The sequence below is a fragment of the Heloderma suspectum genome, chromosome 17 (assembly GCF_057233095.1).
Source record: "Heloderma suspectum isolate Gila_16-S chromosome 17, 16-S_ref, whole genome shotgun sequence".
Taxonomy (NCBI): Eukaryota; Metazoa; Chordata; class Lepidosauria; order Squamata; family Helodermatidae; genus Heloderma; species Heloderma suspectum.
In genome coordinates, this window is record NC_139474.1 from 5,455,001 (window position 1) to 5,481,591 (window position 26,591).

Consider the following 26,591-nt stretch of genomic DNA (forward strand, 5'->3'; position numbering starts at 1 on the left):
ATCTCAGAGCAGGGAAGCAATATTACTATTTTTTTTTATCACATTCTTCTAGCCAGCCACACCCTCTTCCAAAACCTTCCATTCCATTCTCCTCTCCCCTGGTTTTCCTTTCCTCCACCACTCCCCCAATAGTCAGGCAGCATTCTGTGACTACAGAACATGCTCAGACCTTAGTGGGCTGTTTGGCTTGGTTTTTGCAATGGAGGGTGGCAGCTCTGATTTTGGAGGGACTGTGAACCCATTCTGGGTTTCAGTCAGAACCAGCCAGAACTCTGAAGTTGCTGTACAAGGTGCTGAACCTACCGTCCTCTACTGGGTTTTTGTCCCACAATGTTAGGGGATTTGGGGGGTACTTTTGCAAACCTTGTTGTTTCTCCAGGTCTGCTAGTGCCTTCTTCTTGTTGGCAGATGATGCAGTTTTGGCTACAGAAGGATCCAGACTTGGAGAATAGGGATGTATAAGAACTTCGTTTCAGCGTGTTAAACATCAGAAGTTGTGCTGTTCGCAACTCCAAAGGTGAACGCACCTTTTTTGGGCAAAGCCTGCACATTCCCGAGCTTGTGATTGTGTTTGAAAAATGTGCACTTTAAAAATGCGCATTCTGGGCGGGGGGGGGGGGAGCATTTCCATGCTTAAGTCAATGGGGGGAAAGTACACGGTTGGGTGCACGCTTTTAAAAACATCAGCACCCAAATGCACATTTTTCCGTTAGCACGTTAACTGAATCAGACACCGAAAACTTTTCTAGGATCTTCCTTCTTTTTTTTTTTAATTAGCTGATTAACTTTGAAGTTTGTTCCCCCCCCCCGCCAACATCTATTATGTACAAAAAGGAGTTTTATTTCTGAATCCTACAGAAACAAGTGCAAACCAAATGCAGTTTTGTTTTTTTTAAAAAACCCTAACAATAAACATCTGATGTGTTAGGGAGCAGAAAACAGGGATAGGTAGGGAACCTATAACAAACATCAATGCCCCTTCATTGTAGCCGGTACCAACCCCCACCCCTCCTTAAAGAACGTAAGAACTGCCTCGGTGGATCCAAGCAAAAAGTTCCTCCTGCCCCAGTATCCAGTTTCCATTGGTGAACAGCCCGATGAGACTCATCATGCTCAGAGGAGGAGTAAGGAAATTGACACTCATGGCCGCATTCTCCTCTATCCTCCTCCCTCCATTTTGCGGCACGTACCGCAGGCTACCGCTGACGCTGGGGGATGCAAATTCCAAGGGACCGGGAACGCACATAGCCCGACTTGCAGGTGCAACGGTAAGAGCCACTGGTGTTCACACAGCGTTCAGTCTTACACAGGAGCCCTCGCTGGTTCAGCTCCCGGCACTCATCGATATCTAGAAGGAAGGAAGTACAGGTGGGTCCAGGACTGGCAGGAGCGACTATCACCCTTAGACATCTTCTAGGGTCTCAGGACTGTAGCAAGACCCATGACTGACAGCTACCCCTTGAAATCCCCCCCCCCCGAACTGGGCACTCCTAAGCAGCACCTAGCATCTGGCTTGAACCGCCATTTTCAATTTCCCACCATGCCCCTGGTGTAGTGTCACTCTGTGGCATTGTGGGTAATTTCAACGGCCGCCCGGTCTTGCTCAGAGCACCAAATGGAGCTTTGCACAAGCTCTCCCCGATCCCCCACCTCAAACCTGGAGCAGGCCCAGGGTTGGAGGAGGAAATCAGAAGTATTTTCCCATGTTTAGGGGAGGGGGTGGGAAATCCAGTTGGCGCCCACCCACACATTTAGGGCACAACCCTATGCAGCATGGCTGGCTGGAGAATGCCAGGAGTTGTAGGACTTTTTTCTGTCTAAACACGCAGAGGGTTGCGCCCTTAACGAACTCATGGGGCGCATCCAGCAGAAAGATTTCCTGCCCAAGTTACATTCGTTGGTTACACTTCTATACCGCCCAACGTTCTATAATGTTTCACAACATAAAACATTCTATAAAACCTTTAACATACAAATTTAAAACAGTTTGAAACAGTTAAAAACAATAAACCTCCCAGGACCTGATAAAAAAACCTAAAATTTAAAAGGCCCATCACAGGCCTGGGAGTAATGGGAAGTCTGAACTTCGTAGCACACAGCGGAGTACAAATGCTGATTGTATTGTGTTTTTTTATTATATTTATGGTTGTTTTTATGCCCTTGCATTCTATGTTCACCACTTCGATACCTTTGTGGAAAGTGGTATATCAATTTTGAATAAATAAGGGTGCAATTCTATGTGGATGTCCTTCGGCCTCCGAACTCGGAGGCTGACAGGCGTCCTATAGTGGGAGGAGTGCGGAGATCTTCGCCTCTGCACTTCTCCCCCTCTGCATTTTTGCTGGACGGGCTTTTTCGCCCATTTAGCTAGGGCTCTGCAGAGGGGGAGGGAAGGAGGCTGGAGAGAGTTCATATCCCCACTTCTTCCCTCCCCTTCCCACCCACAGAACCGCCCTCTTTCCCTCTTTTCTAAGGTTACCTTTGCGCCCTCGGAGAGGCAGCCAGCTTGGTTCTCTCTGCACCAGCTGTGAAGGTAAGGAGAGGGCAGGCAATTCGGACTCCTGGGTCCAAGGTCGGAGCACTGGGTCCGAGGTCGGAGGATCCAGGAATCCAAACCCTCCTATGGCCCCCCAGACTCTGTCTAGGGGCTACAGGATTGCTCCCCCCATAAATAAAATACATAAATAACCACTGGAGGGGACTATAATGTGCATTTGGCTTGACCAAGAAAGCGATGTCAGTGCATGCTGGGAAAAAAAGTCATGGCCCCCTTACCCAAGCAGCGGGTGTGGGTGGTGTCGAGCTGGAAGCCCAGGGGGCACTCGCAGGCTAAGCCCTGCTGCGTCCGGGTGCAACGGCCGTTTCCGCAGCGGCATTCATCGGAATCTTCTTCTGAGCTGTCAGCATCTATGGCGAGAAAAGGGACAGTAAAACTGCTTACAAGCATATCATTTACATATACTAGCAGGTGGATGCAAAAATAAGGATGCATATTTAATATATCATGTTTTTTAATGGTTAAAACAGCATCCTGTTCCCACAGTGGCCAACCAAATGACTCTGGAAAACCCACAAGCAAGCCATGACGTTCATAGCCCTCTCCTAAGGATATAAGAAGAGCTGTGCTGGATTGAACCAAGGTCCATCTAGTCCAACATTCCTTGGAAAGCCAATTCAAGTGGGTGGCCACCACTACATCTCGTGGAAGTGAATTTCTTAGTTTAACTCTGCGCTGTGTGAAGAAGCCCTTCCTTTGACCTGTCCTGAATCTCTCCTGCTGGTATTCCGCAACAACTGAGATTCAGGAGTAGATTGGCTCTAGCAGTCATGACCGGCAGCCTTCTCCTCCATGAATTGGCCCAGTCCCCTTTTAAAGCTGCCCAAGTTAGCGGCCATCACAGCACCTTGCGAATTCCATGACTGGGAAGTTACCGGTGTAGGCAGACCTCTGTTCCCTGCCTGCCCGGCCTTCACCTCAACCCGCCCTCCTCACCTTTGTGCATCTTGCCAAACAAAGCACTGAAGTCCCAGAAGGAGTTGCTCTCGCTCGGAGTGGACTGGCAGTTCAGGCCTGGGGGAGACACAACAGCCGCAGCCCTCGTCACCATGGCTCTTGGGGCCACCCCCAAAAAGGCACCCTCATGATAAGGGGCAAGGGTTGGGAAAAAACATTCAATTGAGAGAGAGAGAGAGAGAGAGAAGGGAGGGAGGGAGGGAGGGAGGGAGGAGCCACGGGTTGTCTTTGCCTGGAAACCCCTCTCCCAATCCCAAACGTGAGAGGTTACTTTTTAGTGGGGAGGGGAAAGGCACTTTGCACATGCTAAATGGCACCCTTGTCTTCATTACTACTCTGTGTGCCCCACAACCGAGCTGATTCCTGGCTATAGATTAAATCACTCTGCACATGCTCAGAGGCACTCAGCATCATGATCATAGAATCGTAGGGTTGGAGGGGGCCTACAAGGCCATCGAGTCCAACCCCCTGCTCAGTGCAGGAATCCAGGTCAGAGCATCCCTGGCAGGTGGCTGTCCAGCCTCGTCTTGAACGCCTCCAGTGTGGGAGAGCCCGCCACCTCCCTAGGGAATGGGCTCCATGGTCGTATTGCTCTAACTGTCGTATTGATTCCTTTGTATCCTCCAGAACTGGGCCCAGACATTGAAAATGGACCCGTCTTGGCCCTGGCACTCCTGAGGGCCTCAAAAACTCTTCCCTTTAGAAGCCCTCCCAGGCACTCTGCACATGTGCAATGGACCTTTCCCCCCCTCAGCCCCCCTCTCCCACTCCTCCCCTCCCCTGCCCTCCCCTCTCCACCTCCCACAGTTACCTGGGCCTCGGGGCGGGCAGGCGTGGCACTGGTATCCCCACCCTTTGCCGTAACGGCAGCAGCACTCCTCGTAGCTCAGCTGGTGCCCGTTGAACGGAGAGGAGCACATCCCGTCCTCGCCTCGGAGCTGCCAGCAGACGTCGCGGTGGTCGGCCACCCGATCTGCAGGGCGGGGGGCGGTGAGTGGGAGAGGACAGGACAGACCAGGTGCAGGCTCAGCAGTGCTCAGGCGCAAATACAGGCCCCCTCCTCTGCACACAGCCCAGGTGCCCACCAACGCGAGCTCCAGGTTTTGCAGGGCCCTTGGGCAAGGCCCCCTCAGTGGGCCCCCTCCCTCGGGGAGTCTCCCTCCCCACTCCCTCCTCTCGCTCCTCCTCCTCTTCCTCATCATGGCCGCCGCTTGCTTGCTGGACAGGCGGAGAGCCAGGGAGCAAAGAGGCCAATGCATTCTCCACGCTGCAAAGCACAGTGGGATCAGGGGTTTGGTCTTGCAATTAGCCCAAAATGCTTCCTAATATCCCTTAGGGTAAAGGACAGGGCCACCTCCCCCACCCCCATCTCCACAAGGCTGCAAAACGAGCGCCCGTGATTTCAGGGTGCCCTTGTGCCACCGAACATCATGCAGCACATGCATGTACTCACACCAACTCTGGACTTATTTAGGCAGGAGTTCCCCTACTGCTGGCTTCCTGGCTTGTGTGTCCAGCAAGACAAGCAGTGTCAGCTCCAGGTTTCGGAGGGCCCTTGGGCAAGGCCCCCTCGACAGGACCCCTCCCTCGGGGGTCTCCCTCCCCACTCCCTCCTCTTGTTCGTCCTCCTCTTCCTCATCATGGCCGCCGCTTGCTTGCCTGACAGGCAGAGAGCCAGGGAGCAAGGAGGCTGCGGCGTCTCCCGCTCCTCCTTCTCACCACCACCGTCGTCTGGGCCAGAGTGAGAGGCGGGCGAACAAGCTGGTTGCAACGGCGAAGAGGAGGAGGAGCAACTCTACGGAGCTCTGGTGGTTACTGGACCCCTGCTGGGGTGTGGGCCCTCAGCCAGTGCCCGACCATGCCGGCCCTCGACGACGCCCCTGCTCCATCATTTTATCTGGGAAGCCACCAGGGTGGAGTTAAAAATATTCACTCTTAAGCACAGACATAAATAAAAGCAAAGAACCCCGGAACATCTCTTGCTCCTCCTCCCCACCTCTGTTGCCTGGTCCAGAGCGAGAGGCAAGGGAACAAGCAGGATGCAACAGTGCAAAGGAGGAGCAAGTCCAGCAGGCTCTTGCCAGGGGGCCCCTGCTGGGGTGTGGGCCCTTGGCAGCTGCCCGACCATGCCCACCCTGGCACCCACCACGCCCAAGCCAGCAGAGCCCCGGGGCTTACCCGCCTGCGTCTCCGGAAGTTGGCATTCCTTGCCGCTGGGGTCCAAAGACAAGGGAGGGTGGCACTCACAGGTGAAGGACCCTACAGTGTTAGTGCAACGCCCAAGTCTGCACACCCCGGGATCCTGGCACTCATCCACATCTGTAGGCGGCAACAGGAAATCAGGCTGTTCCTGTGTATCTGTTTGTCCCCCCACCACCAGCCATGCGCACCCCCTGCAGCCCCTTTTGAACTGAGCTGATGAAGGGCCTTCTCCACACCTAACTCTTCAGCGTAAGAACGTATCATACCAACAAGGCCTTGGGTATCTGCGTTGACTATACCGCGCAGGCATTCGGCTCACAAGTTGTGGCCCCGGGGGGGGTGAACTTCTTTCATGGCATGGCGGCCGAATCCCATTTCAGAGAAGCTTTTGGGGGCCGCACTGCAGTGGTGGTGGGGGGGGGCGTGGCCTAAGGCAGAAGGGGGGACCTCCAAATAACAGCCCATTGCAGCTTAAAGCTCTTCCTGCCAGCTTCAGGAGGGGCTGCAGTTGTTTTGCACTCATGCTATCTTCCATTATTTTCTTGCTAACGGAGTTTATATTCTACTGCATCTATATTTGACCATAACCCCAAATGTCGTCTGCGAGAGGTTTTTCTTCTTGTTCCCACTTCCCGAGAAGCAAAATCGGGTTCAAGCTCGTAACGCAGCCACTCTAACAATGAAAGAACCTTTAAAATGACCACCTCTGGCCACCTGGGCCGTTCTTAGCGAGAAATGGGCTTCTACACTCCAATCTCGAGGTTCAGGGGTCAAGCCTGGGTCCGGAGAGGGCAGGACTCACCAACTGTAGCGGCCGCTATGCACGTCTTTTGGGCGGGGTCATACGTGGTTGAGGCGGGGCAGGCACAGCGGAAGCTGCCACGGGTGTTCTCACAGCGCCCGTTGGCACAATTTGACTCGTCCAAACACTCATCCACATCTAGGAAGAGAGAGACAGGATTGGAATTCAGATCCTGGAGGTTCCGCATTTACACACACACACACACACAGCCATGGAGAGCTCTTTGCCAATGGTCACGTGGGGCTGGACTTTTTATATTTATTCTATTATTATTCTATTAATAATATAACAATATATTATTCTAGAAGAATCGCATGTGGTGAGTTTTAATTGATCCTGGATTTGTGTTCCTTCCGGCGCCTCCTGAAGACGTTGCTGTTTCGAGAGGCCTTCTTTGCATGACCAGCTGCGGTTTAATAAATTCGACCTTGTTGGGATTTATCTTTTTAAAAAAAGTTTTAACTCTTTTAACCTGGTGTTTTATTCTTTTACCTTGTTGTTCCCGGCTCCGAAATCTTCTGATGTGAAGCGGTTGATGGCTGATTGCTCAAAGTTGTTTTTAGATATATGTGGTCTTTGTGTATACTGTCTGTTTGTGTGTTCTTTGTATTTTAAATTTTGCATATTGGGCGGTATAGAAATGTAATAAATAATAAATAATATTATTATATTTATATCCCGCCTTTCTTCTTCCTCCAAGGAGCCCAAGGCAGCTTACACGGTCCTCCCCCTCCTTTCCATTTTATCCTCACAACAGCCCTGTGAGGCAGGTTCGGCCGAGAGAATCAGTGACCGACCCAAAGTCACCCAGTGAGCTTCAGGGCCAAGGTCTCCGCTGTCCAGCATTCTAACCGCTACACCTCAATGGCATTTTATTCCTATAGTCACAATGGTGCTATGATTTAAGCCAGCTTAAAAACGCAAAACTGAACATGCTCTGAGTAGTTATTTATTTATTTATTTATTTTAACATCAGGGCTGGCAAACAATGACTCAGCTTGCACGTAACAGTGGCAAATCGTGGGTTAATTGATTGACTGACTGACTGATTGATTTGCCAGGGTTGCGTGCCACCGCCATTTTGTATATGCAACCTCTGTTCTGGTCGGAGCGATATTCAAAACGGCAGCGGAAAGTGCCAGGCGTGCGCTGCGGCAAATCATGGATTAATTAATAACGAGAGCCCTGCTGGGTCAGACCCAGGGTCCATCCAGTCCAGCATTCTGTTCACACAGCAGCCAACCGGCTGCCCATGGGAACCCCCAGCAGGACAGGAGTGCAGCAGCACCCTGCCGCCCATGTTCCCCAGTAACTGGTGTATAGAGGCATGCCACCTCTGATACTGGAGGTTGCATATAGCCAACTTAGGGCCCTTCACTACGTCCTGTGGTAGCAAACTCCACAGTTTAACTGTGTGAAGAAGCCCTTCCTTTTCTCTGTCCTGAATCTCCCACCCATCAGCTTCGTGGCAGGACCCCGTCGGGTTCTAGTATTATGAGAGAGGGAGAAAAATCTCTCCCTCTACACGTTCTCCACACCATGCATAATTCTGTACACCTCTCTCCTGTCTTCCCTTACTCACCTTTTTTCCAAGCAGAACAATCCCAGCTGTTGCCACCTTCCCTCATGGGGGAGATGCTCCAGCCCCTCGATCATTTGAGTTGCCCTTTTCTGCCCTTTTCCCAACTCTACAATATCCTTCTTTTCAGGTGCGGTGACCAGAACTGTCCGCAGCATTCCAAGTGCGTTCGCATCACGGATTTGTATAAGTTCAGTGTGATCGTGGCAGTTTCCTTTTCGATTCCTTTCCTAATTCTGCCCAACGCAGAAGTTGCCTTCTTCGCAGCAGCCGCACACTGCGTTGACATTTTCATGGAGCCGTCCATCACAGCCCCAAGCTCTCTTTCGGGGTCAGTCACAGCTAGCTTGGATCGCATCAGTGTATATGAGAGGTTGGGATCCTTGGTTCAATACCCAGCAAGCATCTCCGGGCGGGAAAAGGAAAGATTCCTGTCTGAAAACCTAGAGAGCCACCGCCAGTCCATTTACTGTACATCCGGGGTGGGCAGAAGGCAGATCTCCAGGTGCTTTGGGCTTCAACTCCCAGAAGCCCCTGCCAGCATGGGCAACGGTCAGCAGGAGTGCTGGGAGTTGAGGTCCAAAATTTCTGGTGATCTACTTTCTGCCCAGCCCTGCTGTAGACAGCATTGTACTAGAAGAACCATTGATCTGACTGGATTTAGGTAACTTCTTCCTATGTCAGCAATCCCCAGTCTGGTGCCCTCCATATGTGTCGGACTACAGCTGATGGGATGGTGGGAGTTGTAGTCCAAACACATCTGGAGGGCACTTGCAGGACACACGCACACACAGCCCTTCTTCCTACCGACACACTCCAAGAGATTCCCGTCATAGTAGAAGCCTTGCTTGCAGTAACATTCGTAGCCAGGCTGCGTGTTGACACATTTCCCTTCCTTGCAGATCTCCTCCCCAAACAGGGCACATTCATCTATGTCTGCAACAACAAAGAACAGGCAGTCCAAGAGGCTGTTATCCCATCCAGCAGCACAGTTGCCAATGGAAGCATGCTTAGAACAATTCTTCACCATGACCCAGTTTGCACAACGCAGCTGACTCGTCATGGGTTAAATAACCTGTGTGCGGCCGCCATTTTGAATATGCAACCCTCGATTGGGGTGATCGGGGGTTGCGTCATATCGTGCGAACCCGGCCATCATGGGTTATTCGAGGGGTAAACAACCCTAGGGCTATGCGAGGGTTGTTTACCCCTTGAATAAACGAGAGGTGCAAAAGCAGGAGAGCCCCCAAAATAGACCCACAAATGGAAGAGAACCATCTCAAGACGCTAGAACAGAGATTTTATTTGTTTTGGACAAAGGGTTCTCCTTTTGGGGAGTCGCCACTGCATTTTAGGAGGAGACAGACTACAGAACTAGTCTGAGAGGATTACAGAATTTCTGCAGACATTTTTCATAACCCCCTGAAGAAGGCCTTAAAATACAAATAGGCCAAAACGCATTGGCCTTTTTTTACAAATAAAATCTCTGTTTTAACCCTCGAATAACCCGCAATGGCTGGGTTCGCACAACACAGCGCAACCCCTGATTGCCCCAATCAGGGGTCGCATATTCAAAATGGCAGCTGCACGCACCAAGGCTCAACGTGGGTTAAATAACCCATGATGAGCCGGCCATGTCATGAGAACCGGCCCATTATCTTACCGATGCCAGGGTGTTTGTGTGATCATCCACACTGCTTCATGGTGGCTATGCTTATTTTACATACATTTCAACTTTAAACATAATGTTCCGTCTGGAGTTTTTGCATTTCGTTTCCTTCTGACCTCACTGCCTCTCCACTCCGTTCCTGTGTATATACATCCGCAAACCTGATTAAGTGGATTCTAGTCTATGAAAGCTGATGCCATAATACATTTGTTGGTCTTCTAAGGTGCCCCAAGAGTGTTCATTGTTTTATTTATTATTTATTTATACGACTTTTATACCGGTTTGTTGCTTTATTTATTATCTCTTTATGCTTGTTCTTGTTTATTCGCTCGGTCGCTTCCGACTCTTCGTGACTTCATGGGCCAGCCCACACCAGAGCTTCCTGTCTGCCGTCGCCACCCCCAGCTCCCCCAAGGCCGAGTCCGTCACCTCCAGAATATCGTCCATCCACCTTGCCCTTGGTCGGCCCCTCTTCCTTAGGCCTTCCACTTTCCCTAGCATCACCATCTTCTCCAGGGTATCCTGTCTTCTCATTATGTGGCCAAAGTACTTCAGTTTTGCCTTTAATATATCATTCCCTCAAGTAAGCAGTCTGGCTTTATTTCCTTATATCCCGCCTTTTTTCCTCCTTAAGGAACCCAAGGCGACTGACATGATCCTCCTCTACTCCATTTTATCCTCCCAACAACAACCCTGTGAGGTGGGTTGGGCTGAGAGTCTGTGACTGGCCCAGAGTCCCCCAGTGAGCTTCCATGGCCAAGCAGAGAGTAGAACCTGGATCTCGCGGCTCCCAGTCCAACCTGTCAGGGTTGGAACTGAGCCCACAGAGCCCCACAGCAGCTCTGATTCTCAGGAAGACCTACAACCCGTGGGAGAGGAGCCGCTCGTCTCTCAGAGGCGCAGCTGCAGGGAGAGGCCCCCCCTGGCAGCGAAAGAGCAGGAGATTGGTTGTTGCTAGACGCAAGGCGCCAGCGCAGAGGGGCGCAAGGTGGAGGGTGCCGAGAGGAGGCGCTCAGCCCGCTTGGTGCTACGGCAACGGCTGCGCCCCAATGCCCCACGGGTAAGGGGGGGAGCCTCCCCTCCTAGCCCATAAGTTTCAGAGCTTTCCCGCCCTTCTCCTCAAAACGGGGACCAACTGGGTAGATGGAGCTTAGGTTACCCTGTTAGGATACCCTTTGCAGTTCCTTGCTTAGTCGCCAGCAATTAGCATCTGAAAGAGTCATTAAGTTGTAAAGGAATAAAGCCTCGGAGAAAATCCCTTTTGTCTGCATCTTGTTTGGGCTACCGGAGGGGACTTTAAGAGGCAGCTAGGGCACTCTTGACACAACCCTCTCGCCACTACACCACACTGGCTATCCTGAAATCTCTATGCGGTTCACAGTACATATAAAAATACAGTATAAACCAATACAAAAATAGCTGTAAGAACAATAAAAACAATAAATACTTAAAGACATTGCACGAAGACAATAATAAAACGGAGCAGTGTCATAACCCATTGCAAATCAAGGAAAGACCGTGTAAACAAACAGGCCTGCAGGAGGCGTTTCAAGCTCGCCGCACTTTCTGCCTCTCGAACAGCGTGTGGGAGGGTGTTCCAGAGGGTGGGTGCTGCTACTGAGAAGACCCATTTGTGTGCCGTTACGTGGCGACACTCTATTGGCTGCAGAATGACCAATAAGGTTATTATTTTTTGCCAAATATTTTTATATTTGTGCTGAATTCAGCAGCACAGTGGTGGCAAGAGTGTGGCCCACAGTGCATCCTGGCGGGGGGTGGGGGGGCAAAATCATCCCCAGACACAGCAAAGTGGCCCAGCCCTGATCTAGTAGGTCCTGCTTCTGAGAGTAGGCTTGGGGTGTTTACTCAGTTCCCTGTCTTGTATGGGCAAGGTGGACCCCCGAAAGCGAACGACGGCGCAGCGCCCCTGCTTATCTTTGGACAACAAGCGTCAAGAGACTCACCACGGTGTGCCGGGATGCCGTAGTTAAGGATGGTTTCATCCAGAATGAAGCCTTTGCCATCAGGACAGAGAGTGTGAAACTCAACTATTAGGGTGAAGGGTGGGGGAAAGAAAAGGCAGAGGGCAGAGAAATGTCAAGATGCTCATAATAAATAAATACGTAAGTCACAGGCTCCAGGGAACATCCAATCCACAACTGTTACTGCCTGCTGGGGGATTTTCCTATGTAGGCCCCGAGGATAAAGGTTTTGAGATTTTCTGCCTCCACAGGAAATCGCCTTAGACCAGGTCAGGCTATTTGTCTATATAGGCCAATGGTGTTGAACCATAACCATTAGACAAATGCAGGACCAGACTCTATGCTGCCAAGTGCCTGAGAGAAGAGAAAGGTCTTAACCTAGTGCCAAAAAGATAACAATGTTGGCGTTAGGCGGACCTCATCAGGGACATTGTTCCAGAATTGGGGGGCCACCATCAAGAAGGCCTTCTCCCTTATTGCCACCTTCCGAGCCTCCCTCGGAGAAGGCAGGGCCTTAGATGCTGAATAATGCAATAATAAATATATTACAGGTAAGGAGAGGGGCTCACACACATATTTCAGTATGGACCTGGAGGGTGACGGAAACCAAGAGGAGAGTCTCCTACTCCAGGCACACGCACACACAAGGGTAGGCCCCCTGACACTTACTAGAGTTGAGTACGGGGCAAGGGTAGATCTCACAGTGGTCTCCCCAGCCTGCCCCAAGAGAGCAGCAACACTCCTGGCGGGTAATGTTGGTGGCGAGGACGCTGTCGCAGAAGACTGTGTCATCAAAGTTCAGGTAGCACTCCTTTTTGTTGTGAGGCAGCTCTGGGGACAGAGGGAAAAGTCACTTCCCACTGCACAGAACCCCCCCTCCTGGGCCTACCAACTCCTCATCCCCCAGGGCTGGGGCACTCGGGAGGTGAAAAAGGACCACTCACACACAGCGCTCCTCCCCGTGCATCTCAAGCTCACCCTCGCAGCTCCGTTGGTCTTCTGAAGGGGCGTATCCCTCGTTGCACATGCACATGAAGGAGCCGTCGGTGTTCTTGCACGTCCCGTGCGGCTGGCAGAGGTCAGGATCCTTTGCGCACTCGTCGATGTCTGGGGAGGCAAGGCCATGCTAAGGATGTCGAAGGAACCTAGCTGCGGGGCTGAGGTTCGCCAAGCTTTCATCAGCTCAGCCCCCTGGGCTCCGGCTTGCTTACCTGCACGCTGGCCCAAATTGATGCAGATCGAGTCAAGCCTGCTTGCGGATTTTCAGGTTTTGAGGGGTTTTTCTTAAATCAACATTTGTATAATTCGCAGCAGCAATTTGCGTAATTTGTGCAAATTGCGGCCATAATTTGCATAATCCACAGCTGCAAATGGTGTAATTTCTGGGAATTACAACCACAATTTGCGCAAATGTCGATTTAAGGCGGGGGGGACAAAAAAAGTTCCCAGATTCTGGGAAAAGCCACAGCTCAGCTTGCAAATGCAAGTGGAGCCGTGCGAGCAGCAGGGATCCATTGGGCCCCCAATGGGCCAGAGTCAGAAACGACAAACATCCCTACGCCACGCTGGGACATAGTTGGTGCAATAGGCAAAGACACCCCCCGGGGTGCCCAAGGTTTCTGAATGGGTGAGGACATTTGGAATTTTGAGGGAATCACGTGGGTGCTCTCACAAAACGGCTGACACGGGGGTGGGACTTGCCCATTCATAAAATGGCTGCCATGGCGGGAATGTCCGGTCACACAACACTCATTTTCCCAGAAGGCAAACTGGTGAGACTAAAGGAAAAGTCACTCGCCCAAGAACCTACGGACGATGCAGAGGTGGCAAAACCCCTCTTGCTGAAGCCAAATAAGCCCTTTGCGTTGCAGCATGCCAACCCCGCAGCTAAAAAAAAAAATGTTTTTAATTTTAAAAGACCTTAAGAAATAAAATAAAAAGCAGGAGAGGCCAGCAGCCTGGTGGGCGCCAAAGTCCAAAAAGAAACAGCTGCACTGACTGAATTCCTGATGCGTTTTGACACTTGGTCTTTATCAAGGGAAACTCTTCTCTTTGCAGCCTGGTGGCCGCCAAGAAAGGTGTCCGTGGGCAGCTGCTGGAGAACCCAGGGCCACACAGGCCCTCATCTCTTGGCGCAAGTTTCTCCATCGTGCTCCTACCTACGCCGTCCTGCAGTCATGCTTTACAGAGCAGGGGAAGTGAGTGGCTCATGTGGGCGCCCTGCCCGCACAGGCAGGGCTTTCATCCCAAAGGGGTGTGGCTCTCCATTCTAGCAATGGAGTCTACATGGGGCAGGATGCTGGCCAGCTTCCTCCTTCCCCTACCCGAAACACTCCGTTCCGGGTCCCAACCCTGCAGGAAAGGGGAATTGGGAAAGGGGCTCACACACCTCGGCACTTCCGGCCTCCCTCCAACTGGTAGCCCGTGCGGCAAAGGCACTGGTAGGAACCCACGGTGTTGAGGCATTCGCCTCCGACACAGGCTGCTGGGAAATCGCACTCATTCACATCTGCAGGGAGAGGAGGAGGAAGAAAGGAGCACTCCATTTCTCATAGGGAAAGGCGCTGGGCTCATGATTTGCCTCGGAGTCACGCCTTCCAGCCAAAAAACTCACCCCCAAATTGGGCAGGGGGGAGCTGGTGATGGTTCTTCAGCACTGAAAGGGAACTCTGTACATGCTCAATGGTATTCTCAACTCTAGTACTATCTCTTGTGTTAAAGGGCTGAACCACGGCACTGAACATGCTTTCTGAACCCTTTCAAGCCTCTGTCCATGAGGGGGAAATAGACACACACACACCTGTGCCAACCTCTGCCCCCACTTTCATAGAACACACGGCCAAAAATCACATCTCTAATGTTCAGACCCATGGGGGTTTTGTTTTTAAAGAGGACTGCTGGGCCCAAACCTCTGAGATGTGGTGCACAGGCACTCTGCACACACTCGGATGATCTCATTCACAGTTACTTCTCCTTCTCCAGGGCTAGCAGAATTCAAAACTGGGTTTGTTTATTGATTGACAGCATTGTTTCATCCTGTTCTTCAGCCAAGAAAGGCGCCCAAAGCAGCTTATAAAGATTAATAATAAACCGTCCCTGCCCTCAGGCTTGCAGTCGAAAAGATATGACACAAAAGGAAAAGGGATTGGGAGGGAGGAGGAAAAAAGCAGACATTTGGTGCCAGCTCAAACGAAGACCTACTAGGCCCCAGCCACAACCTAAGCCAAAACGAGTTTTAAAAGATGCCTACTCTTACCTTCACAGCGCGGCCCGTCCTTCACCGCCTGGAAACCCGCCGGGCACTGGCACTTAAAGGACCCCAGTGTGTTCACACAGACCCCGTGGACACACAGGGAACTGTTCTCACACTCGTTTACATCTGTAGGGAGAGAAGCACATTGGCTCATCTTTGCCATGTCTGGCAAGTAGAAGCCCAGATGGAAGCCTTTTTCTGGGTAAGGACCAGACCTGTATTTATTCATTTATTGCATTTGTCTCCTGCCCTTCCTTTCCCCGCAAAGGAGCTGAGGGCTACAGACACGGTTCTTCACTGTCTCCCTCCACTTCATCCTCACTGCTTAGAGGCAGTGACTGGCTGCAGGGGTTTTCGCAGGTTAGGCTTAGAGGCAGTGACTGGCTGCAGGGGTTTTTCGCAGGTTAGGCTTAGAGGCAGTGACTGGCTGCAGGGGTTTTCGCAGGCAGCTTCATGGCTGTGCGGGAATCTGAACTTGGGTCTCCTTCGATCCTTAATCCAGCACTCTGAACCTAGGACTGAGCGCTCTACCAACTGAGCTCGGCTTGGAGGAGGGGCCTCCGTGGGTTGGATAGGGAATCTCCGTGGGCCACGTTTGCCCCACAGCCTGGAGGTTAACCATCCCTGGTGTAGACAATCCTGAGTCAGATGGGCCAGTGCTCTGACTCAGTATAAGACAGCATCCTACGCTCATATTTAAAGCAGCCCTTTCTTCAGCACCATGAGGGCCAGAAACACAGCTTTCCTTTCAGGGGAAGAGCCATGGCTCGGTAGCAGAACACACGCAGTACATGTGGAAAGTGAAATCCCTGATCTCTCCAGGTAAAGTTAAGAGAGACTGTCGGAAAACCTGGAGAGTGGCAGACAGACACAGTGGACAATACTGGGCTAAATGGGCCAAGGGTCTGACTCAGTAGAAGGCAGCTTCCGATGTAAGGACCGTAGCTCAGTGGAAGGGCCCGTGTTGACTGCACAAAGTCCCAGGTTCAATCCCCAGCATCTCCAAGTACGGCTGGGAAAGACCCTTGCCTGAGAACTGGAGAGCTTCTGTCCAGGGGTGCACTAGAGGCAAATCGGAATCTACTGGTAGATTTCTGGGTGAGCGGTAATAGATCTGGTACTAACATTCAAAGCCCTAAACAGTTTGGAGCCAGGTTACCTGAAGGACCGTCTCCTCCCATATGGACCTACCCGGACCCTAGGATCATCTTCAGCGATCCTTCTCCGGGGTCCTCACCAAAAGGAGTGAGGCAGGTGGCTACAAAGAAGAGGGCCTTTTCTGCTGTGGCACCCTGGTTGTGGAATGAGCTTCCCAGAGAGGCTCGCCTGTGACACCCATGTTGTACTCTTTTCGGTGCCAGGTGAAGACCTTATTTTCCCAGGCATTTTAGTCTTTTAGCTTGGTTGTTTTAAATCTGTTAGGGCACGATCCTATGCATGTTTAGACAGAGAAATGTCCCACAACTCCCAGTATTCCCCAGCCAGCAGGGCTGACTGGGGAATGCTGGGAGTTGTAGGACATTTCTACAACTAAGTCCTACAATCCTATGCATGTCTAAACATGCATAGGATTGCACCTTTATTGTATTTTTAATCTCTGCATTGCTGCTAGGTTTTATTTTGGTTTGTGCTTTTATACTGTAGTTTCAAACTTTTACATTTTAGATGGCGTTTGATGATGTGTTTTGCGGTTTTCATCGTTGTGAACCGCCCAGAGAACTTCAGCTGTTGGGCAATATAGAAATGTCATAAAATAAATAGATAAATAATAGACCGGCAAGGTTTTTTGACTCCCAAATTGTTTAAGAAGAGCAACAAAAAGGGCACCACCACCCTGAAGTTACTGAAATGAAAAATGTGGAGGAAACCAGGAGTGGATTTTTGTTTCAAAGGACTAATTCTTAGATTCGGCATGCGCTCAGAGATACCCTGTTGTTCCTTAACTTTTAGTGTCTGTCTGCCCCCTCCTCCAGCACAGGAACTATTTTGCCGATGATGCCAGTTGGAGAACTTTGGGCTTCCAGTAAAAAAGACGCGAAGTAGATTCCAGAAGTAGATTCCAGACTGGTGTCTGCCCACCCTGGGTTAGGCAGTATGAAGCTAGATTACTCAAACCGGCTAGATGGTGCAAGGGAGCGACTTATATTCCTGTGCAGAACATGGCAGATTTAAAAAAAAATGTACTAGTAATGAATAGTTAGGAATCCAGCATCTATTTTCTAACAAAGAGAAAAGGAAAGAAAAAGGAAAGCAAGAAAGCAAGAAAGCAAGAAAGCAGGCAGGCAGGCAGGCAGGCAAACAGCTGGGAGTTGCGTCTTCCAACTTGGAATGTGAAAACTGGTTGCAATTACGTTGTGGTGAAAGACAGGTGCTCTGTGTATGTGCAGAGGCACCTGCCTTAATATGGTCCAAGCCTGAGCCCTGCTCCTGAAAAACAGATCCTGAGACAAAGCCCTGACCATATTCCAGAGTGAACATAAAATTCCTGGGCTTTTCAAAAATGGTGCTCATTTTTGAAAAGGAGAGCCAAGACTCGTGTTCCTAAATCACAGGCTGACCATCTGCTGCCTCTCTGCTTGCCATTGGCTGTTCTGCTGTGATGTCACAGACAACAGACCAAGCAGGTCCCCTTCCACTTAGCAGAGCTGTGCATGCTGATGTGTGTGTGTGTGTGTGTGTGTTGGGGCAGATTACCATGGCAGCTGCGGGAATCGGGCACAAGAGCAAATCCGTCGCCACAGGTACAGCGGAAGGAGCCGGCCATGTTCTCACACCAGCCGTGCTTGCAGGCGGCGTCTTCGGAGCACTCATCCACATCTGTGGGGAGAGAAATGCAATGAACTTCCCCCCTACCCTGTGCCCTGACCGACAGAAGAGGAGGGTTAAAGTACAGCCGAGTCTGAAGCGCCCAACATCCCATAAGCCATCGAATCACAGCCAGAGGGGACTTCACCAAGTCACCTAGCTCAACTTTTCCACAAGGGCCGTCCAACCCTCCACCAGGATCTTGGCCAAACCGGACCACGTGCCCCAAGCCGAGAGCCCGTGGCAGATTGTGCTGCATCAAAACCAGAGTTCTTCTGAATGCATCACATTAATTTGCATAAGTTCAATAGCATTTACAATACGCCCATGGGTGAAGTTTGCAAAACAAAACAAAAATCGATTCTGCTTCTGCTATCCAGGTTTCCAAACCAGCCTTTTTTTCCGTTTTTGTTTTTTGTTTTTTTTTTACTAATTGTTGTTGCAAAAGGAAAAGTTATGAAGGAGAGAGAAGGCAGGTGGATGCTTCCCCATTTTTGGCCATGAGGGCTAGAACCTTAGTTCTTTTTTTTAAAAGCTACAACAACAATGACAGTGTTTTTCCCCTTTTTATTATTAGTAGTAGTATTATTATCATTATGGGATGATGATTATTACTATTCCTTGTTGGCTAAACCTTTAATGTTTATTAATACGCGTTAACTAAATGGTAATTTATGGCCAATGGAAACAGATCGTTTGCTTCTATTTCTGTGCTATAAGGCTATTTGGATATTTGGTTATTGAAGTTTAATATAATTCTGTTTTTTCTTTTTTCTTTCTTTCTCTTCCCTCTTTTGCTATCCTCCCTTTTTTCTTTTTCTTAGAATACTGTAATGTTGGAAACTGAAGATTCTGATTATATTGTTGATAGTGTTTATTTCATTTACAAAAATAAGATAAAACATAGATTCAAAACAACAATGACGACAGTGGATTTGTTTCCAAAACGCTAAAAATGGATTTTGCTATTATCCATTGGATGGCATCATCGTCTTCGTCATCATCATTTTTATGCAGATGGGAAGAAGTCCCAACAGCTCTCCTCTCAGCACTGGACAGAACAGTGGTGTCGTTTTTAATTTATTACAAGTTTTTTTTTTTATTTACTGCAATGATATTCCCAGGGTGGTTTCGAACAGCAGTGCAATCGTAGTCGGAATTAAGTCCTATTGAAGCTGCAATACAATACACACTTACCTGGGAGTAAGTCCCATTGAACTCAATAGGGCTTACTTCTGAGTAGACATAGACAGGATTGCACTGTAAAAAAATAATGAAAAAACTCAAAAGCAATGGATGTTTTCGATGCTGGGAGTTGTAGTTCAGCACACCTCGAGACACCAGGTAGGGGGAGGCCTCGAAGTCTTACTATTCCACAGGGCGACCAGGGTGTCAACGGGAGCATCCACCATGCTGGCTGGAAACTCTCCAAGTGCTCTCTGGAACCCTGATGGCTAGAAAAGTGATTAAGCTCCAAACTGAGAGACACTGGTGGGGGTTTCAGCTGGCCGTTGGCCTGGAAGTCCTTGCCCTAATCACTGCAGTGGCAGTGTGGTGTAGTGGTCATAGAGTTGGACTGGGGAGATCTGGGTTTGAGTCCCCAGTCGGCCATGAAGCTCACTGCGGGGACTTTGGGCCAGTCACTCACTCTCGGCCTCACCTACCTCGCAGGGTTGTTGTTATTTAGAGGATAAAATGGAGAGGAGGGGGAGGACAACATAAGCTGCCTTGGGCTCTTTGCAAGAGCAAAAAAGGCAGGGTATAAATGTCATCATAAATAAATACATCCCAGGTGTGCAGAGGCTGGTTGTGGCCACTTGGCTGAGTGCTTGGCATGCAAAAGGTCCCCGGTTCAATCTCTAGCAGCATCTCCAGGTTAAGGGAACAGGTGACAGAAAAGCCCTTTCTCTGCCAGAGACCCAGGAGAACCGACAACCAGTAAGAGGAGATAATGCTGGACCAGATGGGCATATAGAGCTTTTCTACACGAGGCCATTAATCAGCTGTTAATCCGCTGTATCTACTATTTATTTGTTTGTTTGTTTGTTTATTTATTACATTTCTACTATTTATGTATTAATTTATTACATTTCTATACTGCCCAATAGCCAAAGCTCTCTGCGACGTTTATGAAGATTTAAGACATTTAAAAATACAGCATACAGGTTTTAAAAGCCAATTAGATAAAAAACACACACACAAACAGACAATATACCCGAGAACTTTTGGTTCCGTTGTAGAACTGAGATCCGAGCACTACATAAATAAGGTTTCCTTTCGTGCTATTCTGCTACATAACCTCTAGAGGGCATTGTGGTATAGTGGAATGCAGCAAGTACACAAGAGGAAATCATGTCTTCTTTTGCTTTCACAAGTCAATGCCGTATTTTCCCTGCTCTGAAAAAGCTCTCTGGAAGCGCTGGTTAGACACAGACGAGAAACTGGAGGGTTACGGCTTCAGCTAAAGAACATGTAAGCAACTGTGAGTAGGGAATGGCAAGTGCATGATAAATGCCTCGTGTAGAAAGACCCATAATCTGGTCTGGTATAAGGCGGTTTCCTCCGTTCTGATGGTTTGGGAAAGGCTCTCAGCACATGCCCAAAGGTACTCTGTTCTTTGTTATTTTTTCACAGCATCTAGGGGAGGATCCTGGCTTTGAAAGAAGGATCCAGGGCCGAGCTCTGGGAAGTCTAGACTCAAAGGAAAGCCTGTGCGTCACATCTTACCGTAACACACGCCATTTAGGGCCCGAAAGCCTGGCTGACAGGGGCTGCATTTGTAACTGCCAAGTCTGTTTTCACACCTCCCATCGGGGCAAGTTCCAGGGTCAAGGCACTCATCAATATCTGGAAAGGGAATAGTGGTAATAAAACACAAGACTGCAAGACCAGAAAGAGATCCCAGAGAGAAACAAGCACCAGTGAGGACCAATTAAGAGGGCAGCACAACTTAACAAAACTAACTTTCAGTGGTTGCATTAGCCACGGATGGTACCTGCGTTGGGGCCAGCTAGCATGCAGAATGCAGGATGTGGTTGTGTTAGCCACACAGGACTCTTTTGCAGCTTGGACGGGCCTCTATAGCCTGCTTGGAGACTAGTCAAGTGGATATGGACACTGAAACATTTGCAGTTGTGGAACAGCGAGGTAACTGATTGACCCAGGGAAGGAACTGTTTTCCCCTTCTTCCCTTGATCCTCCAGCTTGAAGAGGAGCCCTGTGCGACTCAAAAGCTCTCACGCTACACTTTTAGACGTCTGAGGCAGTTCTGATACTTAAAAGCAAGACTGGGGTTGGGTAACGGGAAGCCTTCCCCTCCTTCCTAATCCAAAGTCTGTGTGTGTGTGAAAGAGAAAGGGAAAAAGGTGGCCACGGCTCTCACCGTACTGGTGACAAAAGGGTACACAGGAAGTTGCCTTATGGTGGGAACTAGTCCAGTGTTGTTTGCTCGGGCTGCCAGAGGCTTTCCAGGTAGAGAAAAGTGTTTAGCGCCACCTCCCAAGTGAGATCCTTTGCGATGGGGATGCCGGGATTGAACCAGGGACCTTCTGCATGCAAAGCCTGAACTCGTACCACCGAACGACGGCCCTTCCCCTGAGGCACAAGGAACTGCCTTATACCACGTCACTGTTAGTCCATCCAGCCCCCACTTAGCAGATAAGGCCGGTGGAGGCAGGTGGCTACAATTTCGGTGGGGCTGTGCATCCATTCTGGGTTTTAGTCAGAACCAGCCAGAACTCTAAAGGAGCAACCCAAAGTGCTGGACCCCATCCCCCAAATGGGTTGAGCACCTTGGACGGCTCCTTTCGGGTTCTGGCTGGTTCTGACTGACACCCAGCATGGATTCGCTCTGGACAGCTCCTTTCGGGTTCTGGCTGGTTCTGACTGACACCCAGCATGGATCCGCTTTGGACAGCTCCTTTCGGGTTCTGGCTGGTTCTGACTGACACCCAGCATGGATTCACTTTGGACAGCTCCTTTCGGGTTCTGGCTGGTTCTGACTGACACCCAGCATGGATTCACTTTGGACAGCTCCTTTCAGGCTCTGGCTGGTTCTGACTGACACCCAGCATGGATTCACTTTGGACAGCTCCTTTCGGGCTCTGGCTTGTTCTGACTGACACCCAGCATGGATCCGCTTTGGACAGCTCCTTTCGGGTTCTGGCTGGTTCTGACTGACACCCAGCATGGATCCGCTTTGGACAGCTCCTTTCGGGCTCTGGCTTGTTCTGACTGACACCCAGCATGGATCCGCTTTGGACAGCTCCTTTCGGGTTCTGGCTGGTTCTGACTGACACCCAGCATGGATTCACTTTGGACAGCTCCTTTCGGGTTCTGGCTGGTTCTGACTGACACCCAGCATGGATTCACTTTGGACAGCTCCTTTCAGGCTCTGGCTGGTTCTGACTGACACCCAGCATGGATTCACTTTGGACAGCTCCTTTCGGGCTCTGGCTTGTTCTGACTGACACCCAGCATGGATCCGCTTTGGACAGCTCCTTTCGGGTTCTGGCTGGTTCTGACTGACACCCAGCATGGATCCGCTTTGGACAGCTCCTTTCAAGCTCTGGCTTGTTCTGACTGACACCCAGCATGGATTCGCTTTGGACAGCTCCTTTCGGGTTCTGGCTGGTTCTGACTGACACCCAGCATGGATTCACTTTGGACAGCTCCTTTCGGGCTCTGGCTTGTTCTGACTGACACCCAGCATGGATTCGCTTTGGACAGCTCCTTTCGGGTTCTGGCTGGTTCTGACTGACACCCAGCATGGATTCGCTTTGGACAGCTCCTTTCAAGCTCTGGCTTGTTCTGACTGACACCCAGCATGGATTCGCTTTGGACAGCTCCTTTCAGGCTCTGGCTGGTTCTGACTGACACCCAGCATGGATTCACTTTGGACAGCTCCTTTCGGGCTCTGGCTTGTTCTGACTGACACCCAGCATGGATCCGCTTTGGACAGCTCCTTTCGGGTTCTGGCTGGTTCTGACTGACACCCAGCATGGATCCGCTTTGGACAGCTCCTTTCGGGCTCTGGCTTGTTCTGACTGACACCCAGCATGGATCCGCTTTGGACAGCTCCTTTCGGGTTCTGGCTGGTTCTGACTGACACCCAGCATGGATTCACTTTGGACAGCTCCTTTCGGGTTCTGGCTGGTTCTGACTGACACCCAGCATGGATCCGCTTTGGACAGCTCCTTTCAAGCTCTGGCTTGTTCTGACTGACACCCAGCATGGATTCGCTTTGGACAGCTCCTTTCGGGTTCTGGCTGGTTCTGACTGACACCCAGCATGGATTCACTTTGGACAGCTCCTTTCGGGCTCTGGCTTGTTCTGACTGACACCCAGCATGGATTCGCTTTGGACAGCTCCTTTCGGGTTCTGGCTGGTTCTGACTGACACCCAGCATGGATTCACTTTGGACAGCTCCTTTCGGGCTCTGGCTGGTTCTGACTGACACCCAGCATGGATTCACTTTGGACAGCTCCTTTCGGGTTCTGGCTGGTTCTGACTGACACCCAGCATGGATTCACTTTGGACAGCTCCTTTCAGGCTCTGGCTGGTTCTGACTGACACCCAGCATGGATTCACTTTGGACAGCTCCTTTCGGGCTCTGGCTTGTTCTGACTGACACCCAGCATGGATCCGCTTTGGACAGCTCCTTTCGGGCTCTGGCTTGTTCTGACTGACACCCAGCATGGATCCGCTTTGGACAGCTCCTTTCGGGCTCTGGCTTGTTCTGACTGACACCCAGCATGGATCCGCTTTGGACAGCTCCTTTCGGGCTCTGGCTTGTTCTGACTGACACCCAGCATGGATCCGCTTTGGACAGCTCCTTTCGGGCTCTGGCTTGTTCTGACTGACACCCAGCATGGATCCGCTTTGGACAGCTCCTTTCGGGTTCTGGCTGGTTCTGACTGACACCCAGCATGGATCCGCTTTGGACAGCTCCTTTCAGGCTCTGGCTGGTTCTGACTGACACCCAGCATGGATTCACTTTGGACAGCTCCTTTCGGGCTCTGGCTGGTTCTGACTGACACCCAGCATGGATCCGCTTTGGACAGCTCCTTTCAGGCTCTGGCTGGTTCTGACTGACACCCAGCATGGATTCACTTTGGACAGCTCCTTTCGGGCTCTGGCTGGTTCTGACTGACACCCAGCATGGATTCACTTTGGACAGCTCCTTTCGGGCTCTGGCTGGTTCTGACTGACACCCAGCATGGATCCGCTTTGGACAGCTCCTTTCGGGCTCTGGCTGGTTCTGACTGACACCCAGCATGGATCCGCTTTGGACAGCTCCTTTCGGGCTCTGGCTTGTTCTGACTGACACCCAGCATGGATCCGCTTTGGACAGCTCCTTTCGGGCTCTGGCTTGTTCTGACTGACACCCAGCATGGATCCGCTTTGGACAGCTCCTTTCGGGCTCTGGCTTGTTCTGACTGACACCCAGCATGGATTCGCTTTGGACAGCTCCTTTCGGGCTCTGGCTGGTTCTGACTGACACCCAGCATGGATTCACTTTGGACAGCTCCTTTCGGGCTCTGGCTTGTTCTGACTGACACCCAGCATGGATTCACTTTGGACAGCTCCTTTCGGGCTCTGGCTGGTTCTGACTGACACCCAGCATGGATCCGCTTTGGACAGCTCCTTTCAGGCTCTGGCTGGTTCTGACTGACACCCAGCATGGATTCACTTTGGACAGCTCCTTTCGGGTTCTGGCTGGTTCTGACTGACACCCAGCATGGATTCACTTTGGACAGCTCCTTTCGGGCTCTGGCTGGTTCTGACTGACACCCAGCATGGATTCACTTTGGACAGCTCCTTTCGGGCTCTGGCTGGTTCTGACTGACACCCAGCATGGATCCGCTTTGGACAGCTCCTTTCGGGCTCTGGCTGGTTCTGACTGACACCCAGCATGGATTCACTTTGGACAGCTCCTTTCGGGCTCTGGCTGGTTCTGACTGACACCCAGCATGGATTCACTTTGGACAGCTCCTTTCGGGCTCTGGCTGGTTCTGACTGACACCCAGCATGGATCCGCTTTGGACAGCTCCTTTCGGGCTCTGGCTGGTTCTGACTGACACCCAGCATGGATTCACTTTGGACAGCTCCTTTCGGGCTCTGGCTGGTTCTGACTGACACCCAGCATGGATTCACTTTGGACAGCTCCTTTCGGGTTCTGGCTGGTTCTGACTGACACCCAGCATGGATCCGCTTTGGACAGCTCCTTTCGGGCTCTGGCTGGTTCTGACTGACACCCAGCATGGATCCGCTTTGGACAGCTCCTTTCGGGCTCTGGCTTGTTCTGACTGACACCCAGCATGGATCCGCTTTGGACAGCTCCTTTCGGGTTCTGGCTGGTTCTGACTGACACCCAGCATGGATCCGCTTTGGACAGCTCCTTTCAAGCTCTGGCTTGTTCTGACTGACACCCAGCATGGATTCGCTTTGGACAGCTCCTTTCGGGTTCTGGCTGGTTCTGACTGACACCCAGCATGGATTCACTTTGGACAGCTCCTTTCGGGCTCTGGCTTGTTCTGACTGACACCCAGCATGGATTCGCTTTGGACAGCTCCTTTCGGGTTCTGGCTGGTTCTGACTGACACCCAGCATGGATTCACTTTGGACAGCTCCTTTCGGGCTCTGGCTGGTTCTGACTGACACCCAGCATGGATTCACTTTGGACAGCTCCTTTCGGGTTCTGGCTGGTTCTGACTGACACCCAGCATGGATTCACTTTGGACAGCTCCTTTCAGGCTCTGGCTGGTTCTGACTGACACCCAGCATGGATTCACTTTGGACAGCTCCTTTCGGGCTCTGGCTTGTTCTGACTGACACCCAGCATGGATCCGCTTTGGACAGCTCCTTTCGGGCTCTGGCTTGTTCTGACTGACACCCAGCATGGATCCGCTTTGGACAGCTCCTTTCGGGCTCTGGCTTGTTCTGACTGACACCCAGCATGGATCCGCTTTGGACAGCTCCTTTCGGGCTCTGGCTTGTTCTGACTGACACCCAGCATGGATCCGCTTTGGACAGCTCCTTTCGGGCTCTGGCTTGTTCTGACTGACACCCAGCATGGATCCGCTTTGGACAGCTCCTTTCGGGTTCTGGCTGGTTCTGACTGACACCCAGCATGGATCCGCTTTGGACAGCTCCTTTCAGGCTCTGGCTGGTTCTGACTGACACCCAGCATGGATTCACTTTGGACAGCTCCTTTCGGGCTCTGGCTGGTTCTGACTGACACCCAGCATGGATTCGCTTTGGACAGCTCCTTTCAGGCTCTGGCTGGTTCTGACTGACACCCAGCATGGATTCACTTTGGACAGCTCCTTTCGGGCTCTGGCTGGTTCTGACTGACACCCAGCATGGATTCACTTTGGACAGCTCCTTTCGGGCTCTGGCTGGTTCTGACTGACACCCAGCATGGATCCGCTTTGGACAGCTCCTTTCGGGCTCTGGCTGGTTCTGACTGACACCCAGCATGGATCCGCTTTGGACAGCTCCTTTCGGGCTCTGGCTTGTTCTGACTGACACCCAGCATGGATCCGCTTTGGACAGCTCCTTTCGGGCTCTGGCTTGTTCTGACTGACACCCAGCATGGATCCGCTTTGGACAGCTCCTTTCGGGCTCTGGCTTGTTCTGACTGACACCCAGCATGGATTCGCTTTGGACAGCTCCTTTCGGGCTCTGGCTGGTTCTGACTGACACCCAGCATGGATCCGCTTTGGACAGCTCCTTTCGGGCTCTGGCTGGTTCTGACTGACACCCAGCATGGATTCACTTTGGA

At 51.1% G+C, this 26,591-nt stretch overlaps 1 protein-coding gene across 9 annotated transcripts in view; it reads right to left on the reverse strand.

The window, feature by feature from the left end:
* Positions 1–739: 739 nt before the first annotated feature.
* The window catches only part of LTBP3 (latent transforming growth factor beta binding protein 3), a 66,146-nt gene continuing 40,294 nt past the window's right edge, over positions 740–26,591 (reverse strand). For 2 of the 9 annotated variants that reach the window (XM_084823458.1, XM_084823455.1), the window contains 15 exons: positions 20,534–20,653; positions 17,696–17,818; positions 15,005–15,127; positions 14,138–14,257; positions 12,727–12,855; positions 12,418–12,579; positions 11,731–11,814; positions 8,905–9,033; positions 6,519–6,656; positions 5,693–5,833; positions 4,326–4,487; positions 3,494–3,571; positions 2,776–2,907; positions 2,480–2,525; positions 746–1,348 (listed from right to left, as the gene is read on the reverse strand). In XM_084823458.1, the coding sequence (XP_084679584.1) occupies positions 1,339–1,348; positions 2,480–2,525; positions 2,776–2,907; positions 3,494–3,571; positions 4,326–4,487; positions 5,693–5,833; positions 6,519–6,656; positions 8,905–9,033; positions 11,731–11,814; positions 12,418–12,579; positions 12,727–12,855; positions 14,138–14,257; positions 15,005–15,127; positions 17,696–17,818; positions 20,534–20,653 (1,697 nt within the window). In that variant the 3' untranslated portion in view covers positions 746–1,338. Of the gene's footprint in view, positions 1,349–2,479; positions 2,526–2,775; positions 2,908–3,493; positions 3,572–4,325; positions 5,412–5,692; positions 5,834–6,518; positions 6,657–8,904; positions 9,034–11,730; positions 11,815–12,417; positions 12,580–12,726; positions 12,856–14,137; positions 14,258–15,004; positions 15,128–17,695; positions 17,819–20,533; positions 20,654–26,591 lie in introns of all 9 variants that reach the window. The other 7 variants (XM_084823461.1, XM_084823457.1, XR_014786221.1 and 4 more) reach the window with 6 other exon arrangements.